Consider the following 19,943-nt stretch of genomic DNA (forward strand, 5'->3'; position numbering starts at 1 on the left):
TCGGACATGCCTGTGCCCGCAATGAGGCCACCAGGTCAGCACTTCAGGGGGCGGGCTTTTGACATGAACCAGCCCACGTCCTTAAAAGGCACTCCTGAAAATTGAAAACATCGGGAATGGGGTCAGGAATCCCAAAATCGGCACCCGTCCGCCATTTTTGAAAGGCTCCTGAGTAAGCCCAGCTCAGCAAAAATCCAGACCCTACAGGACCTCATTTACTTGTACAGATAAACCCAGATGTATTGGTGGTAGATGCTAATGACACTTTTTGTGTCCCTTTGTTTATAAAGGCTTTATTAAGAGAGTTTATCATTCTGATATAGTAACCTTTTAATCACCGTTATGCCTCAATAATATATTTGCAGTGGTGTTTGGTCCATTTCTGTATAGCCTATGCTATTGGGATTCTCTGTCATCAACAAATTATTCCACCCAATGTTTCATTTTAATTTTATTTCTTCCGCCTTTTCATAACTCTAAATAATAATTTCCGTACCAGTCTCACCATGTAAACTGGTCTTGGGTTTTAATCTCATCTCTTTGGTATAAATAGATACAGGCCATGTTTGAACCATTACAACTTATTTATTTGAAAGGTATTTTGATGTAAACGTTCATCCACAAGAGCTCCCTTTTACAAAGTACACTTGTCAGCAATATGTAAATGAAGACATGGAGTATATAGCCAACAATGCAAACACCTTTGTGGTTTTTTTTGGAAGATAATTAGCCACAGACTACCATACATAAACATTAAGAAAACTAGTCTTCCTGTCAAGAGAGAAAAAAAAGTTTCCTTAAAATAAATTCAAGTTTGTCTGAAGTTGAGGCCATTAAGGCATGCATTCTGTAGCACTGAAACAGAACACACATGAGTTGACTCAATATTCTGAATTGGCTTTGCCTGTGTTTTTTGAAAATATATACAGTCTAAAAATGTTTTATCATAAAGAGAGGTTCAAGTCAACATAAAAAACACACTTTTCCAATATCAAAGTTTGTCAAGCGTCTTTTGTTTACATAATTAAACAAATCTCATCAGAGAGGATCAATAAATGTCGATAATGAGCAATTCACAATATGTAATCATAGTCTAAATGATAAAAATGTCTTTTAATACAATATAAGCAACATCTTAGGATAACAGCATGTACTAAGTGTGAGGTAACAGAAGTGTCAGGACTAGTGAATAGCTAAGGATCTAAATAATAGGTAACATTAGCATGAGGGAGGCCTTCTGTCATTGATCATTTATTTTGAAGTCTTTGACTGAATAATATGCTGCTTCTTTTTTGCATTGAGGCAAAGAATAGTGGATAGGAAAGATTTCTGACCAACCGCTGTGCTTTAGTTGTGTCTGAGGGCAATTTGGTTTATAGGTAGTTACTTGCATTCAAGAGAAGCAGCATGGTCACGAATCAACGCCAGAGGCACTCATTAATAAATACACCGGCCATTTTGCTGACCACCTCTCCTTCATCCCATCTGAGCATCAGTAAGAGTTACTGCTCCACGAGTCTTGGACTTCTACTCACAGTTGGTCTAATTGGAAAAGCCACCAGAGTGGGCAGCAGTGTTATTCGATTCTCTTCTTGCTCTTCAAGTGGAAAAAAGGATGCTATTTGGAGTCAAGACATTTCATAATCATGGCACAAGTGAAAAGGGAATTCAAGCACACCGTACAATTGAAATCAAGAGTGTGAGGATCGATGATCACAGATCACGTCCCACCCCTCCAAGGCCCTGCACTCCTTAACATGGCCCTAGACGAGCAAGCCAGTACCTTAGGGTCTATCCCTTGACAGGAATTTGCTGAGTCTATATGTACCTCCCCCAGAGTTCCATGTTTGAGTACATAAAAGAGTAGAGGTGGGACATCTATAGTATAGCAAGCGATGACCAATGGCCACCCCAAGATCTCCTTTTGGAGTAAATGTCAAAAGAGCATCTGGCTGCCCACAAGCAGCAGTTTAGGTGCCTTGTAGAAATGTCCAATCCACTGCATGCCAGGCAAAAACCCTAAGGGGTGGTTGATTCTCAACTCATGCCAAGAAAACCACAGGATGGAAAGGGATGGTCACCTATAAGTACACATGAACCTCATGGCCATCCTGATGTTAAATTTGCAGAGGACCTCATTGTTCTGTCCATTGCTCTACATCTCCCGAGGCAAAATAAATTGAAGATAAACACAACAAAAGTAAAGATCTTTAAATATGTCTTTAACAATTACAGATCCTGCATATTGCAGGTATGAGGTGTTTGCAATAGAACTGTGTCAAAGCAATGGTGGGGTATTAGTGGAATCCTCACCATAGTGGCAATTTCAACCATGTGATTGTGAGAAGTCTGTTTCCCACATCAGTTATTCTTATGACTTTCCTGAATGAGATCACTCAATTTAGAGGCAATTGAGTTTAATGATGGGCAGTTTACAGTTCTGTGCCCCTGACCAGAGGGAACTGGGTTGGGGCTGCCCAGATTGATTTCATATACAAACCCACCACCAGCAAAGAGTAAATACTTTCTTCTCTTGGCTGAAAGACAAGATAAAAGCACCACGCGGTTATTGGCATTTCAGAATTGTAGATGTCGGCCAGTCTGCAATTATCTGTGGAATGTTGTGGCATGGAAGGGGTTAATCAAATCCAACTCAATGATCCAACCCCTGTTGGTTTAGCATGCCCTGCTGTCCACTTACTTCCCCCAATCAGCATAAAAACTTAGTCTAATGTCATAAGAATAATACATCCAAGAGATGCAGTACTCTGCTACTCCAATGTACATTATCAAACACAGGCATTTTGCTGCCCATTACAGCACCTATTTATCTTTAAATGAATATTTGGTTTAGAATAAAGATTCTGGATAGAATAAATACCACAAGAAGGGTCTATATTTTTAGATGGAAGGCATTTTCAAACTATTTTTTATACATATGTACATAATCCAGTCTGCGCATAACTTCATTCGGGTATTGTAGGTACAGAAAAATATGTTTCCAAACTGTGTGCTCCCCATTTGTGCTAGGTTAGCAGAGATTCCCACTTTCTGATGGATAGCTGCAACACAACTGGTCTTGGAATCCTTGGGCCAGGAGCAGGGAGGGTGAGGGAATGGCAACTCATTGTCTCTCACTCCCTATCCAGTGACTCCGCTGGGAAGTGCGTGAATGTGAGAATCCAGTGAAACTGAACAGCAATGTGAAAGTGACCTTACTGTACTATGGAATCATGTTTGGCCAAGGTATCTAAACAGATTCGAATGATGATGATGTCCGGTTCAAACTAATAAAACATTCTAAAATATCCATAAACTTTGAAAAATGCATAATTTCATAATTCCCCCACTTCCCCCCTCCCCCCAATATGATAGGTTGCTGCAGACATCTTCATTCAATCTGAACATCAACTCTAATCATTAGAAAGATTTCCTTTGCTCGCCGGGGAACAAGCCGGACATAGCCATTTGGTTTCTCGGTAGTTCAAAGTGCTCACGCTTTAAAGGTGAAATCAGACATTTCCTTTTAAGACAGTGGGTGTTAAATGAATTGCATCAGAGCATAATTGAATTTAAAATGTTCCTCGACTCCCAAGGTTGTTCAGAACCTGACTGCAGCTCCTCTGATGGCTCAATATGTATGCCCCACATAGGGTGAACCACACAGAGCTGAAGGTGCCAGGTTTGATCCCTGATCTGTGATCCAAGCAAAGCAGGGATTAGGGGTGTTATCATAAGCCGCAGTGCCCTTGAAATAGGGGGAAGGACAAAAAAAACAGCCAGCGTTCTTGCCCTTGACTTCTGCCCAGTGACTGCTATGAACAGTGGATAAGGACAGGATTGGGCTCAACTGTGCTCCAGTGGGTGAACAGCTGGTCACTTGGGTAAGATACTATGGGCTGCTGAAGGGACTGGCCCACTGATGCTTTCAGGAGAAGGACATAGAAGGCTCTGCCCGAACTCAAGTGCACACCCACAAACCTGAGATCCACTGGTGACCCCACTCCAAATCTAATCTCAAACTGGCCAAGTTTAGAGTGCAATGTTGTCCCAACATTTTATGGGCCTTAAACACACTAATCAGACTGAAGCTGAGGTGATCCCCATAAGCCTTTAGCTTATTGAAGATTAGAGGTGGACCAGACAGGACCAATCTGACCATGTACATGTGATCTGGGATAAATACTCTTCCCTGCACACACAAACAGTTTGTAATGTTCCTGACTATACCTCTGTCAGCTGGTCTTCCCTGGACTACCCCTTATTTACCTTGTGTCACTTTATTGCATGAATGCACAAGAGTGCTGATCCTTGATGGCTTAGTTCAAGATATGTAGTTGGATTATGGAATATGTGACTACTCTTCCTTACTTCCTACTAGAACTGAATGATATCCGTTGTCCCCAATAGAGGGCGCAATGATAAGGGGCTGGGTGAAAAAGAGGACCATCTCAGTCTGATGATCCTTGTTATCTCAATGGAACGTAGGGTTGCCAACTATCATTAAGTATATTCCTGGAGATTTCATTAAATGACTTGCCCCAATGCTCCAGCCATTAATCTGCAAACACATCCAGTTTGTGACACAATGTCTTCCTACACCAATTGGAAAGCAAAACTACTCATGACCCAATTGGATGATGCTTGACTGTCAGCCCAACAAAGTTTTTCCCACTTTCAATGTTTCTACATCTGGTAAAAAGAAAAGTCCAAAGGAAATGACAAACAAAAAAGACAATCTTTTTCATTGTCCTGATGGTTTTTCTCCAGGATTACAGACAGCAGTGTCCTGGAGATTGATCTTCAATTCTTGGAGACTCCAGGCCAATCCTGGAGGGTTGGCAACCCTAATGGGATGAGGAGATTTAGATCTATTGCCTGCTTCTCTAATTTCTTCAATAAGAAGAGCTGTCTGTCAAAGGAGGTCCATATATCGTTCTACCATTTTTTTTTAGCTTTGGCATTGCAAACCCCTGAGTTTTACCAACTGTGAATCCAAGATATACAAAAAGTCAATTTTGAAAGACATTATCCACAAAACTGTAGATTTTAAGCTGCAAAGTGAAGGCCAGAGGTTTCCTTGGCTGGATCTACTTTCCTGTTTTTCGAGATGGTGAGTAGATATATTACAGAGCCGTAACATTGGACTGTAATTATTCTGTAAATTGGTTGTTAAGTGTCAATGGTGGAGCTGAGATCAGTTCTTCAACGTGGGTGTTATGATGTAGGTAGGATAATAGATTGTAATCGAGAGGGAGCATTTGATATATCTCAAATTTCCACTCTGCACGGGACAAACATATGCCAGATTGGTGCCCAAAAATGCAACCCAATATCCCACTCCTGGGGTCATCCCCTCCAAACAAGTTGGTTAGATCCCTGGTTGATATGGCTGGGATCACTGCTTGGATCATTCCAGATTCTTACGTGAGGACACAGCAGTGGGGAAAGGAGCTCGGGGAGAGGGGAACAGGGGAAGAGTCAATGGAACAGAGATTCTGAATGCAAAAAGTGATAATATGAAGTCTCACAGTATAATAGAAAACATCGGTTTTCCATAGCTGCCTTAGTGAATTCTTAAAGGCTCGATTTTATGTTTTCATTAAATAGAATCCTCCTGAAATGAATGTAAGCAAATGTAATATGAAAATCAAAAAAATATGTGTACGGAAAATTTCAGATAAATGCAAATTAGGAAGGATTTTCCAAATAGGTTCAGGATCCTAACACGAAGATTATATTTTAACTTTTCTTAAATAATCTGATTTCACCTTTAAAGATGAGTACTGGCTCTATAAACAATGAGGGTGACTCAAGTGCAGGTCCTCCTGTGATCAACACAGCCACACCCCGGGCTTTTAGCTCAGCTTGAAGCAGTAGACCCCAAACTTCCCATTCTCCTTCCTCGGAAAGCCAAAAGAGCGAACCCCAGGCTCTGCTGGGCCACACTTGGGCCGCGGGAAGGCAATGGGGTAGCGAATGCTGCCATCGGCAACCCACCCAGCTTCGCAGCGATCGAACTTGAGGAACTTCCAGGCAGCGTAGAGCTGGCCCACTTTGGCAATCTCGCCCCCATCGTCGTGGCAAGCTTTCACCGCTTCATCAAAGTTGAACTTCATTGGATGGCGTAGGAAGTACAATTTACCTAGAAAAAGACACAAGGTAATTGGCAAAAAAGATTGGAGTCAGTAAAGGAACCAAAAAATCTGCCCAACAATAGTGCACAGAGCAAAGTAGCGCAAGTGTACCTAGTTCTCATCTAGGGACCTCAGCACCATTATTCAACATGTCAAGGGCTGATTTGACAAAGAAAGTCTCACATTTATATGTGAGGTGAGAAAAAATTTTTCACACAGCGAGTAGTTAGGGTTTGGAATGTGCTGCCTGGAAGCGTGGTGGAGGCAGGTTCAATTGAGGCATTCAAGAGGGCATTGGATGGTTAGTTAAATACAAAAAATTCGCAGGGGTACAGGGAAAAGTCAGGAGCTTTCCACCAAGTTAAAATGCTCAGAGAGCCGGCGCAGACATGATGGGCCGATTGGCCTCCTTCTACCCCGTGACAATTCCGTGATTCTGTGATAATCTCAGGACATGTCAAAGTGCTCAACAATCAATTAAGTGCTTTGTTGAAGTGTGGTCACTGTTGCAATGTAGGAATTGATGTAGCTAATTGTGCACAGCAAGATCCTATAGTGACCAGATCATGTGTTTTTAATGATGTTGCTTGAAGAATGAATATTGGCAAAGATGCGTGGGAGGACTTCCCTGTACTTCTTCAAAATGATACCACAGGATCTGTTAAGTCCATCTGAGAGCTAAGGTGGTTTAACACCTCATCTGAAAGATGGAAACTATGAGGGCACTGTACCCCATCTATACTTGCACTTTAGTGTCAGCCTAAATCCTGTGCTCAGGTCCCGAGAGCAGGAGTTGAACTCACGACCTTCTGACTCAGAAACAAGAGTGCCAAAGATAGGGCACATTTCCATGTGCACTGCTGGTCAACCGTAGGTGGCATTATCATGTGTTGCATGTGTCCCTCCCTAATGGCTTCATGGTTGCTGAGGCCTTCAGACCAACAAGTCTTCAATGGTCCCGCTCTATGCTGAGGGGAAGCCACAATTGCTTTCAATGCTCATAGGTAAATAATCTGCTTTCAAATGACTCTTGCTGGAAAATGCAATTGCACAAATGTTGAGTGAAAGTGGGATTGTGTTGGTGCTTTCCACAGTCAAATATCCTAATGTTAATAAGTAGCAAAATATCCCTGTGGTATGCTTCATTCATTCAGAAAACCTCTCTTCAAGATAAATTAAACACAATGGAACCATTTCTAGCCTTTGGGTAGAAAAAACAAATTTAAATTAAAACAGCCTAAATTTCTATTCCATTTAAGATATCTCTTGCAGGTTTTTAATAATGCAAACTTCAGTTATTTTTGTAACTTGAGAAAACCCATTGTACTGGTTACTGATCTCCATAGCAACACCAAAGCTACAAATGTATGATTTTTCTGCCCCAATTCCTCTTTCTCCCCATGTCAAGCATTTTCCAAACCTTGAATATGGGTGATAAGCTCTTCACAGTCCCACTGATGCCACTGGGAAGGCAGTCATAGACCCGAGACCTCATCTCAGGCCACATTAACATCAACGGGAGGCACGCAAGAGTAGCCAAGGCTGGAGGAGAGACTCCACCTCTAATTTCCCCTTCCTTTCTTCAGGAAGGCACTTACCCTCTGCTCCATGCCAATCTCATGTGGCACATTTGTGACTGGCAATCCACTGTGTACAAAATCATGGGCGCAAATTCCTATCCTTCCACCATGATGCACCGCTTTGCCTTCCCACTGCCAGAAGCTCTGTATCTCCCTATCTTATGTTGTGCCACAAACTCTCCGCCGTCCATACCTTTCAGAGTTGAGGCAAAGCAAAACACGTCGTATCGGTGCAGGTTTTTGTGCCGCTGCCCATAGTTCCGGACGCCGGCTGAGTTGTCCTTGCCACCACATGGCTCTCGTGGCGTTGTGATGGGGTACTGAACGGACCCGTCCATCAGCCAGCCCGCATTGCACCAGTCCAATCCATCCTCCCAGGCCTGGAAGAGCTGCTCAAAGGAGGCGATCATGGCATCCTGCTCCTCGCAGGCTTGCTTGGCATCATGGAAGTTCAGCTGGTACCGGCCATGATGTGGCTGGTAAGGGAAGACCACACCTGAAAGACAAGGCATGAGCAGCTGTTAGCCTCCACAAAGTAGGTGCTCAAGAAGCAAAGCCTTCTGTTCCACAGCACCCTGGAGTTTTTACAAGTTTGAATAGTTATTTGTGGCTCAGTTGATAACTGCACCATCCAGGATACAATCTGGACCATCTAGACTAAGAAAACCCATCCCTGGTCCGTACCGGTTTAGCTGATCTTGGTTAGGGTGTTAACTGGGCTACTACAATTGGTTTCAGCTACTTCCTGTAATAGCTTGGCCTAAATAGCCAAGTGGTTATGGTACTGGGCTTGCAACCCCAAGATCAAGAGTTCAAATCTCACAATGGCAAACTATGTAACAAATTAACTTCATCTGAATAGGAACAGATAGAAATGTGTTTGTACCCAAAAGAGTTACATCCTGTAATGAAGGGTACTGGAAAATCAGCCAGGGCTCCCACTCCTGATAACAATCCAGCCCCTGTATATGTGCTTCAGATGTGCTCAGGACTCACTTGGCTGTGAAAAGCCCCTGTATTCAATTAAGTACCAGCATCCAATGTCTAGGTTCATGCTTGATGTATGGCCATTTGAGTGCAGTACCTGTAGAACTCCAACTGATCCCTTTTTATATCCCATAGACATACCACCCCCCCACCCCCACCATCCAGAATACAAATGTCTAGGAACATAGGAATTGAACTAGGCCATTCAGCCCCTCAGGCTGGCTCTGCCATTCAATTAAATCATGGCTGATCTGTATCTTAACTCCATTTACCTGCCTTGGTTTCGTAGCCATGATATGCTTGCCTAACAAAAATCTATCAAACTTGGCTTTGAAATTTTCAATTGACCTAGCCCAAATAGATTTCGGGGAGAGAGTTGCAGGTTTCCACTGCCCTTTGTGTGAAGAAATTCTTTGCCAATGTTGCTCTGAAATCGGCCACCTAGGAGCAGCTGAAAGGTCAGTCCTCAAGTGACTATCTTCCCAACTCGAGCGGCTGGTAGGCCATGAAGTTCATTAAAATCCACCTGTTTACTCAGTGTGATGTCTTGTCCAGAGATTACCTCGTAACTCCAGCTCGACAATGCTGCTTTCATCCTCCAGCCCGTCAATCACTTCACACTTGTACTTCCCATAATCCTCCAGCCTGACATCAGTGATGACCAGCGAGACCTCTCGCTCCTCATTCTGCTGCAGGTAAACGCGCCCCCGGAACTCCCCGAAACTGCGGTGGCGCAATCCAATCGCCACAATGACGTCACTCTCTTTGGAGAAATCCATGTTGAGTTTGGACCATTTAACCCTGACCTTTCGAGTCATGTTCACTGCTGGCTCATAATGGTAGTGACAGGTCAGGGTCACGTTCTCCCCTCGGTACGCAAACTGTCTGTCCCTCTGTGTTTGAATGTGGAGCTTGACGTTGTTGTGATCTGAAATAAAAGCAAAAACTGCTCACTGCTAACATTTAACTGATACATTTTAAAATAAAGAGAGTGTCTTGCCTGATGTGGCACTGAGACACAGAGACCTGGAGGATGCCATGGTTTGGTCCCCTGGTCCATTACGATCTCAATGGAGGCAGAAGGTGACAATAGTGGCCCTGGGCTAAGGAGGGGGGAGATCAGCCAGGGTTGCTGCTGCTGAACACAATCCCTGGGTGTGACTCAGATGAGGGCAAGAGTCAGAGCTCAGTTCAGTTCCCTCCACAGATGAGTCCCTTCCTAACACTCAGTGTCTAGGCTCATACATGGAAAAGAGCCACTTAAATGAGGTTCTGGTTAGTGGTTAAGTGCCTGTGGAATGAGACCCCTTGCAATGAGTCAACATCCTCAGGGGAGAAGAGAAGGAAATCAGAGAGGGGCTTTCCTGGCTGCCAGGACTGTGGAAATGTCTAGAGGTCCAGTTAGCTGAACATAAATAACATACAGTTAGCTAGGTACACTAGGTTATCACAAGGTGAAATAAAGTCTCTGATGGGGTGTGGAAAGAATGGGTTTAATGAGCCAAATGGCCTTCCTGAGAACATGCTTTCTAATGTGCTTACTGCTGGCTTACTCAAACATCTAGATTAGCCTTTGACCAACATCACAAAAACAGATGATCTGGTCATTATCACATTGCTGTTTGTGGGAGTTTCCTGTGCACAAATTGGCTGCCGCCTTTCCGACATTACAACAGGGACTGCACTTCATTAGCTGTAAAGCACTTTGGGATGTTCTGGGGTCACGTAAGGTGCTATATAACTGTAAATATTTCTTTAAGGGTTTTCCAAACAGCCATGTATGTATACAAACAATTTGTAAACGTAATCGCAAATAGGGATTCAACCAATCTTGTTTAAGAAGAGCACAGCAGAGAGCAGGTGAAACGGTAATGGGATCGGGAAGGGCTCCGCTGGTCCTGGGAGTAACATCTGGAAAACCCTTCATCACATCAAACAGTGCAACAGATACTGGAATCAAAGGGGGGATATTTTAAGGATATGATGGCGTTAATAGTAATACTTACACTCGCCGTTTCCATTGCTATAGCCATTACCATTACCATTAATGTAGAAAGCACCATTCTGTGCCAGACACAGGGACAGGCAAGTCAGCTGCAGGGTCACCACAATCAGCGCAAACTTCATGATGGAAAATCCCCACCGGAACCCTCAAGTCTACAAAAGAAAAACAAGGGCAGTTAGGGTCAGCGCTGCCTTAAGTAGGAAATCAGTGGTCAGTTGATGTGAAAATTGGGTTTCAAGCCTCCAGATCATAAGAGGATGTGGAGGCTGAGGGGAGTCATTATCCAGGTAAATGATGAATGAGAATGAATCAAAACTGAAGTCACCACATCCGGCTTTTTTGAGGCTTAAACGAGCAGTTTGCGATTTTCAGTGACGTTTCTATTGAGAGAAAATTGCAACTTTCCTCCTTCCAGAAAAAAAAAACTTAAAATAGCAACAGCAACAATCCAAAGGTCCATCGGAAAAGTCGGCTCAGAGATTTCAGGAGCAATATGTCATTATGTACTGACCAGTACTTGCGGCATGGTGGCGCTGTCATGACCTATCTCATTGGGTTGCTGTGATAACTTGTTCTAGCCACCGAGCGGCGCTGGTGTGCAGGAACTAGGAATGGCCTCGTTGGCGCCACCGAGTGGGGAGGATCTGGAATGACAGCAGTTTGGACCCAAGGGGCCAGAAATCTGAAACAAAAACAGAAAATGCTGGAAAAACTCAGCAGGTCGGGCAGCATCTGTGGAGAGGGCACTGACAAGGTTTTCACAGACATAAAAGAATCCTAAATCCAAAAAAACACTAGTAAATACTTTAGACACTCATACTAAAAGCAAAAAGCCTATTTAGTTACTGTTAAATAAATGGCCCTGAACATTGATGGTGTGCAAGCCTAAATAACAAGTATGAACAAGCTGTTGAACTGTAAAAGGCATCATGGTTCAGCACTGCCCTGAGCTTTGATTTTCAGTTCTGTCAGGGTCAATACTCCACACATGAAGTGGAATTACCCACTGAGCTGACATTAGGGGCTGGATGTTACTGTGGGTTTTGGGAGCTGACATTAGGCCTATATGGTGGTTCCAAGCCCATACTTTCCAGGCACAAGGCCAGCGGAACATTCTTCCCAGAGGCGGATTCCTAATTGGCTGCTTGCGTAATCATTGTCCAATTAAGCACGGGGGTGGGGGGTGGTTGGCTCTCGATGTGAGTGACCCAATCAGAGCGACTGCAAGGGCATCTCAAAATGGCGGCATCTTCATTGGCCTACACAGCAGGAAGCAAATAACAAGGATTCCAGCCAGGAGATATCTATGGGTGGAGGGGAAACCCCTCTGCTGGATTGGACTTGACCTCGACTGTGGCCTTCCATGCTTGCAGCCCAATCTTTGCAGCCTGGTGCCCCAGGTTCTGATAATACCACCAGTCTGCCACACGAAGGACATCTCCTTTGAGCTGGCTGTCTCCCCATGTGGTCAAGGCTGCCCAGAGAGTGCAAAATCACTCCCAGTTGATGTATTAACAATGTTACTTGACTGCCCACCTCCGTGCTGGGAACGTGCTCCCATTTCTCTGGCCCTCCCCTCAAGCCCACCACCATCGGGACTGGGAACTCCAGTCCGAGGAGTCCAGATACAGAAATATTCCACTCCACTTTTAATATACTCCCTGCAACCTTTAGCAAAGCTCTCAGTCACTTCGCCAAATAGCTCCTTCTTTGGCTCAGTATTGATTTTTGAATATTTGCGGTCCTGTGGTTTGCCTTGAGATATTTTCCTACATTGAAGTTGCTCATCTGCTACTGAAACCTTCATCCACTCCTTCGTTACCGACAGACTCGACCATTCCAGCGCACACCCGTCTGCTTTCCCACATTCTACCCTCTGTAAACTTGAGATTATCCAAAACCTGCTGCCCGTTTCCTAACTCACAGCAAGGCCCATCCCTCTGCCACCCCTGTACTCGATGACTTACACTGGCTCCTGGTCCATCCATACCTTGATTTTAAAATTCTAATTCTTGTTCTCAAATGTCTCCATGACCTCGTCTCTCCCCGTCTCTGTAATCTCCTCCTGCTCTTCAACCATCAGGGATATCTGCGCTCCTTTAATTCTGGCCTCTTGTGCATTCTCAATTATAATCGCTCCACCATTGGTGGCTGTGCCTTCAGTTGTCTAGGCTCCAAGTTCTGGAATTCCCTCCCTACATCCCTCTGCGTCTCCACCTCACTTTCCTCCTCTAAGACCCTCCCCTCCTTAAAGCGTACCTCTTTGACCAAGTTTTGACAATCTGACCTAAAATCTCCTTATGTGGCTTAGTGTCATGCTTTCTTTTCTAATGTTCCTGTGAAGAGACTTGGAGCTAGATGAGGCGCTGTATAAATGTAAGTTGTTGCTGTTGAGAAACGCAACTGGTGCTGATTATATCACCAACACCCAGTTCTAACATCACTCACACCCACTGATGCACAAACAGAATATTAATGTTTATAAAAATAAAAATCTCTTGTTATTAGGATGATTCAGGCTGTCAGAAGTGAGTGTGATCTCTGCAAAAACATCCCCAAGTGTGAATCACCAGGATGCGACAAGAGTCCTGGCCCTCACAGCGGCACCAGGATAACAAATTCTGGTCTAAATTAGTTCAGTGAGAAGTTAATATTTCATATTTGAAATCGAGCCCCCAGCCTCAACCTCCTGCGTTAAAAACCATTCAGCACAGAAGCTTTTATGCTGCAGGTTTCATGTCTAAATTCAACAGCAGATGGCAGCAGAGACCAACATAGAAAATTCAAACTACAGCAGATCTCCCATCAGGAGAGGGTCAAGAGGGATGCTCAATCTCGGTTTAATGTCTCATCTGTAAGTCAGCACCTTCTCCACTGCAGAGTCAACCCAGACTTCACTGCAGAGTCAACCCAGACTTACTGCTTAGGTCTCTGGAGCATACCTTCTGTTTGAGATGTAGGGATGCTCCCACTGAACCAAAGCTGACACCTTGTGCCTATTCACAGAATCACAGAATCTTTACAGTGCAGAAGGAGGCCATTTGGCCCATCGAGTCTGCATGGGTTCTCTGAAAGAGCATTCTACTACCCTATCAATTGAGCAATGATGCTTTGCCACTCTTGTTAGTGCACAGCGCTGGAGTAATGCATCATATTAGCATGCTCCTATGGTGGAGCATTGTTAGCCCTCACATACAGTCAGAATGGCACAGAAGGAGGCCATTCAGCCCATCCAGACCAATCAGCTCTCTGTAGGGCAATCCGGTCAGTCCCATTCCCCCCGCTCTATCCCCGTCAGCCTGGAAGTTTACTTCCCTCAAGTGGCTATCCAATTTCCTTTTGAAATCATTCATCGTCTCTTCTTCCATCACCCTCATGGGCAACAAGTTCCATGTCACCTTATCAACTGCAGAAACTGTATTTCTCAAAGAAATAGGAAGATAATTTACAGCAGGCTCTTAGGGACGAGGGTGTTTTACTGTGAACTCTCACCCAAATGCCCATTGCTTGAGCTTTTTGAATGGCTTCCAATGTGCAAACAGCTCCCCCTGCTGGCACTGAGTCTTTCTCAGTCAGATTCCAGAATTCTGCACACTGGTGGCAGGAGTATTGCTCAGGGCTCCTGCTTCGTGATCACTCAATAAATCAAATTCCATTCTTACTGCACGGGGTTTTCGGATATTGGCTGTTGTTTTGTGGATTATATTTCATGATTTCATCCATTTATTCCTGATAACTGCGAGTTAGCAGCCTTGGCAAAACGCTATGTGGCACAGACCTGTATTTGAAAGGTTCCCATCGTCATCACAGGTGGGCCCCACCTTGTTGGGACATCAGATGAATGCTTGAGACATGTGAATGCACAAACTCTCCCTCCCCCCCCTCATTCTGATACCGATATTAAAGAAATAATTGCCTGGGGTGGGTCATATGAAAATGATAATAGGAACTTCACCAGAAGTGTCAGGAGCTGAAAGCTGGGTTTAAAGAAATTTGGTTTCTATTTCCTTAGAAAATTAATTTGAATTTCAAAATCAGACTCTGGTTCCCAAGTCCTGTGAGCAAGGTGGGGGTGCATACTGAGCTACATGTAAAACCGGAAGTGACACTGAGGGGGTATAGATGCTGCTGTGTTTTATTCCATTTTTGTTTGGTAGCACTGAGCTGAAAAAAGACATTGTATTGAAGCTTTTCATCTTTCACTCATCAGGTTTTCTTGCGATTGTCCTGATAAGTGCAAGATAAAAAGCTTCGACAAATGTCTTTTTTCAGCAACACTCACCAACTGTTTTGTGCAACATGTGATAATGACCTGCAACTCGCTGGTGGAAGTGGAGACAATGAATGATTTCCAAAGGAAACTGGAAGGGTACTTGAGAGAAATAAGCTTGCAGGTGAAGGGGATAGAGAGGGGAGTGGGACTGACTGGGTCACTCTATAAAGGGCTGGCATGGATTCAATGGGCCAAATGATATCTGAAAGCACCTCACAACTAATGAATCACTTCTGGTGGGTAGACACTATGGCTACATAGGGAAACACGGCACACCCATTGTACAGAGCCAGATCCTACAACTAGTAAATGAATGAATGGCCATATAATCTGCTTTTTCTAGTACTGGTTGAGGGAGGAACATTGACCAGGTCACCAGGAGAACTCGCTGTGCTTCTTTTCAAAGCATCAGGACATCTTTAATAACCCCCTTGAGCAGGGCTGCGAGCGCTGTGGTTTAAAGTCACATCACTTCTGGCAGTGCAGCACTCCCTCAGTACTTCACTGGAACCTTGGTCTGGATTATGTGCTCGGGCCCTGAAACCATCATCTGATTGTGAAACTCAGAGCCAGCATTGTGCTGTAAACATCTCGAGCCCACGCAATAATGCTCAATACCAAAATGGGTTGATCGTAAAACTTTCAGATTAAAGCAATAACCCCAGTGTTAAAGCTTTTTAAAATTGGTGCTTATTTCCACTAGATATGAAAAGAGTTTTATCCAATAGTTAATTTAAGCGATAAATTAGATTATTTCACAAAACTTTGTCTTTTTTAGCACAAAGTATTGTTCATATTTTCACACTTTGTTCCAAAGCTGGGAAACAGAGACGCCCACAACCCATGAACGAATAAAAAAATACTTTATGGAATCATTCTCAATTACTGACTTGTCAATTTGTATTACAATCAGATGCTGTACTGCAGTGAAAATATTTGCCTCAACAATTTCTTAATTGTACATTTTAAAGGAAATTTCACACTATGATAACTGATTTTAAATGAAGGTTTTAAGATTTTGCATCTCGTGCTGGGAAAGGAATTCGACATGTTATGGAACCAAGCAGATACATCACAAGGCGGAAAAAATAACCAATGTCCACATCACAATTTAGCCAAATTAAAACCAGCTAAACTAACCGCCACCCTCCCAAAAAAATGCATTAAAATAGCATACACCTGAGTGCATCTGGAAAGTCTTTTTTTCGTTGGAATTACTAATTCGATGTGCCTTGTGTGGTTTTATTTCTATTGCTAAAGGCTCTTGCAGCTGCCCATGAGTCCAGCTCTCTGTCTCTGGGGCGCCTGCCATCCTCCCAGCTGCAGAGTGGCAGCGCCGCCAGCAGAGCGCGCTGCAGACAGCCGCTTCCTTCACTCAAAAAACTTCGGCCGAAAGTTTGGGAATTTTTCGAAGTTTCAAAAAGTTCAGAACTTCACTTCCGCACAAACCTCTTAACTGTACCGCAAACCAGCCATCAACGCGAGCAATCTTCCTTCATATGTCACCTTTGTGTTTCAATCTACATTGCAACTTTAAGTTCATAGTGAGTTCTGTCAGTAACAATGACTTTTTTAAAAATTAAATAATAGGGAGAAATCTTAAAAAACAAAATTCATCTGATTGAAATGTTGCAATAAAATGTGCTGTTTCCACATTGTTCTGGTTTGTTTCAATTGTCAGAAAAGCTATTAAAATATCATTCATTGTCCAATGAAAAAGGGACTCGAATATAAGAAAACAAAGTCATTTTTTTTAACCAAGTACAGGAATATATTTTAATTCTTCCATTCGTTAACACATGTTATAACAATGATTACAGTTTGTGTTTTTTCTGAACAGGTAGCTTACTACCAAAAGGACCCTTGCTCCTTATTTAATGGTCCCACTTCCCCTCACTCAAAAACAACTTACTTGCCTTCCCCCCTCTGAAACTCTTTCACATCTTCCCAAAAGGCTCACATCAACCCCTCCCCAAAAATTGCTCGCCTTTTTTCCCTTGTCGCAAACTTTGAAAGGAAACTTGCAAACTTTTTTCTCCCTTATATATCGACTAAAGCTGAGTCTACATTAAAATAAGTAACCACAGGTCTGAAAATAAAAGTGGATTGAAACAGCTCCAATCTGTCTCTTTAAAAAGAGAATGCATTGCTACTTACAAAGATGAACAATTTTTGTCGCTGTGTTTCAGGATGTCCCCTGCAAACTGTTCACCCCTTTGTGCCAAACGCCGCTGTCCCTTTGTATCCCAAAGCTTGTAGTAAATCTGTGGCACTTAATAACTGTACTTTATAAAAAAAAAACTGGAGGTGGGGGGGCAGTAAGACAACGTCAGCAGCCAGTTCAGTGACGCTCCGTCCTTAATGCAGCCCCTCCTCGCCCACCCTGCTTGTCCTGCCGTTAACCAATATGTTCTTGAAGGAGATCTCTCCCTGAATCATGTCTGCCCGTCCGCTGTAGGGGGCTCGTCTGCACTAACAGAGCCAAGGCCGTTGGAATTTAGACTATTCAGTGACAATGTTGAGTGCTCAACACCTCCGAGCGACCAAAAAATCTACCTGCCTTCCTTGAGTCTGAATTAAACTAGAAGCTAAACTTTGATGTATTTTAGGATCTGCCCAGCCACTTTCTTTTATAAAAACGACTTTGTGCAGAATACGTTTGGCATTAGATCAATAAATAAGGAGAGTTGTTAAATTACACTGTTTCTGTCTCCTATCTATACATCAACCCCGCTATATTTACACATCTAATTTAATGTTTGTGTCTCTTGTGAACAAACCACACCTTTTATTCCTTTTGGTCAGTCTCCTGTGTTTTCCAGCTATCTAATTTTACAGCCCGATGTTTCTACCGGCACAACCACTTCAAAAAAAAACATCCTCCCACAATTCGCCAATTGTACAGTCCCAGAGCACACCCCCCACCCCCCCACCCCCGTACCACCCGTCTCCACACACAGTCCCAGTGACCACCACCCCCCCCACCTCTACACACAGTTCCAGTGACCCCCCATCTCCACACACAGACCCAGTGACCCCACCATCTCCACACACAGTCCCAGTGACCCCCCACCCATCATCTCCACACACACAGTCCCAGTGGCCCCCCCTCACCACCAAACACAGTCCCAGTGACCCCCCATCTTCACACACACTGTCCCAGTGACCCCCCCCCCATCTCCACACACAGTCCCAGTGACCCCCTCATCTCCACACACAGTCCCAGTGACCCCCTCATCTCCACACACAGTCCCAGTGACCCCCCCTCATCTCCACACACACAGACCCAGTGACCCCCACCCATCTCCACACACAGTCCCAGTGACCCCCCCATCTCCACACACACTGTCCGAGTGACCCCCCATCTCCACACACACAGTTCAAGTGACCCCCCCCCCATCTCCACACACAGTCCCAGTGACCCCACCATCTCCACACACAGTCCCAGTGACCCCCCCCTCAACTCCACACACACAGTCCCAGTGGCCCCCCTCACCACCACACACAATCCCAGTGACACCCCCCCCTCAACTCCACACACACAGTCCCAGTGGCCCCCCTCACCACCACACACAATCCCAGTGAGTGCCCCCCCCATCTCCACACACAGTCTCAGTACCCCCCCATCTCTACACAGTTCCAGTGACCCCTTCCCATCTCCACACACAGTTCCAGTGAACACCCACCTCCACACACAGTCCCAGTGCCCCCCCCCCCCATCTCCACACACAGTCCCAGTGACCCCCCCATCTCCACACACAGACCCAGTGACCCACGGCCCCACTCCACACACAGCCCCAGTGACCCCACCATCTCCACACACACAGTCCCAGTGACCCCCCATCTCCACACACAGACCCAGTGACCCCACCATCTCCACACACAGACCCAGTGACCCCACCATCTCCACACACAGTCCCAGTGACCCCCCACCCATCATCTCCATACACACAGTCCCAGTGGCCCCCCCTCACCACCAAACACAGTCCCAGTGACCCCCCATCTTCACACACACTGTCCCAGTGACCCCCCCCATCTCCACACACAGTCCCAGTGACCCCCTCATCTCCACACACAGTCCCAGTGACCCCCCCTCATCTCCACACACACAGACCCAGTGACCCCCACCCATCTCCACACACAGTCCCAGTGACCCCCCCCATCTCCACACACACTGTCCGAGTGACCCCCCATCTCCACACACACAGTTCAAGTGACCCCCCCCCCCCATCTCCACACACAGTCCCAGTGACCCCACCATCTCCACACACAGTCCCAGTGACCCCACCATCTCCACACACACAGTCCCAGTAGCCCCCCCTCACCACCACACACAGTCCCAGTGACCCCCCCCCCCTCAACTCCACACACACAGTCCCAGTGGCCCCCCTCACCACCACACACAATCCCAGTGAGTGCCCCCCCCATCTCCACACACAGTCTCAGTACCCCCCCATCTCTACACAGTTCCAGTGAACACCCATCTCCACACACAGTCCCAGTGCCCCCCCCCCATCTCCACACACAGACCCAGTGACCCACGGCCCCACTCCACACACAGCCCCAGTGACCCTCCGATCTCCACACACAGCCCCAGTGACCCCCCCACCATCTCCACACACAGTCCCAGTGACCCCCCCATCTCCACACACAGCCCCAGTGACCCCCAATCTCCACACACAGCCCCAGTGACCCACCCCATCTCCACACACACAGACCCAGTGACCCCCACCCATCTCCACACACAGTCCCAGTGACCCCCCCATCTCCACACACACTGTCCGAGTGACCCCCCCATCTCCACACACACAGTTCAAGTGACCCCCCCCTCATCTCCACACACACAGTCCCAGTGGCCCCCCTCACCACCACACACAATCCCAGTGAGTGCCCCCCCCCCATCTCCACACACAGTCTCAGTACCCCCCCATCTCTACACAGTTCCAGTGACCCCTTCCCAT

The 19,943-nt window shown here is 45.4% G+C and overlaps 1 protein-coding gene across 2 annotated transcripts; it reads right to left on the reverse strand.

Moving 5' to 3' along the window:
- Nucleotides 1-569: 569 nt before the first annotated feature.
- On the reverse strand, nucleotides 570-17,278 carry LOC121269911 (hyaluronan and proteoglycan link protein 3-like). Of its 2 annotated transcripts, none has more exons than XM_041175035.1 (5): nucleotides 17,140-17,278; nucleotides 10,711-10,861; nucleotides 9,267-9,632; nucleotides 7,911-8,213; nucleotides 570-6,145 (listed from the first exon to the last, which is right to left on the reverse strand). In XM_041175035.1, the coding sequence occupies exons 2-5, from the start codon at nucleotides 10,829-10,831 to the stop codon at nucleotides 5,859-5,861; spliced, it is 1,077 nt and encodes a 358-aa protein (XP_041030969.1). In that variant the 5' UTR covers nucleotides 10,832-10,861; nucleotides 17,140-17,278; the 3' UTR covers nucleotides 570-5,858. The 2 variants fall into 2 exon arrangements, with proteins under 2 accessions (XP_041030969.1, XP_041030970.1); XM_041175036.1 differs by lacking the exon at nucleotides 17,140-17,278 and adding an exon at nucleotides 11,221-11,365.
- Between the last annotated feature and the right edge of the window lie 2,665 nt (nucleotides 17,279-19,943).

This window comes from Carcharodon carcharias, chromosome 26 (genome assembly GCF_017639515.1).
Source record: "Carcharodon carcharias isolate sCarCar2 chromosome 26, sCarCar2.pri, whole genome shotgun sequence".
NCBI classification, from domain to species: domain Eukaryota; kingdom Metazoa; phylum Chordata; class Chondrichthyes; order Lamniformes; family Lamnidae; genus Carcharodon; species Carcharodon carcharias.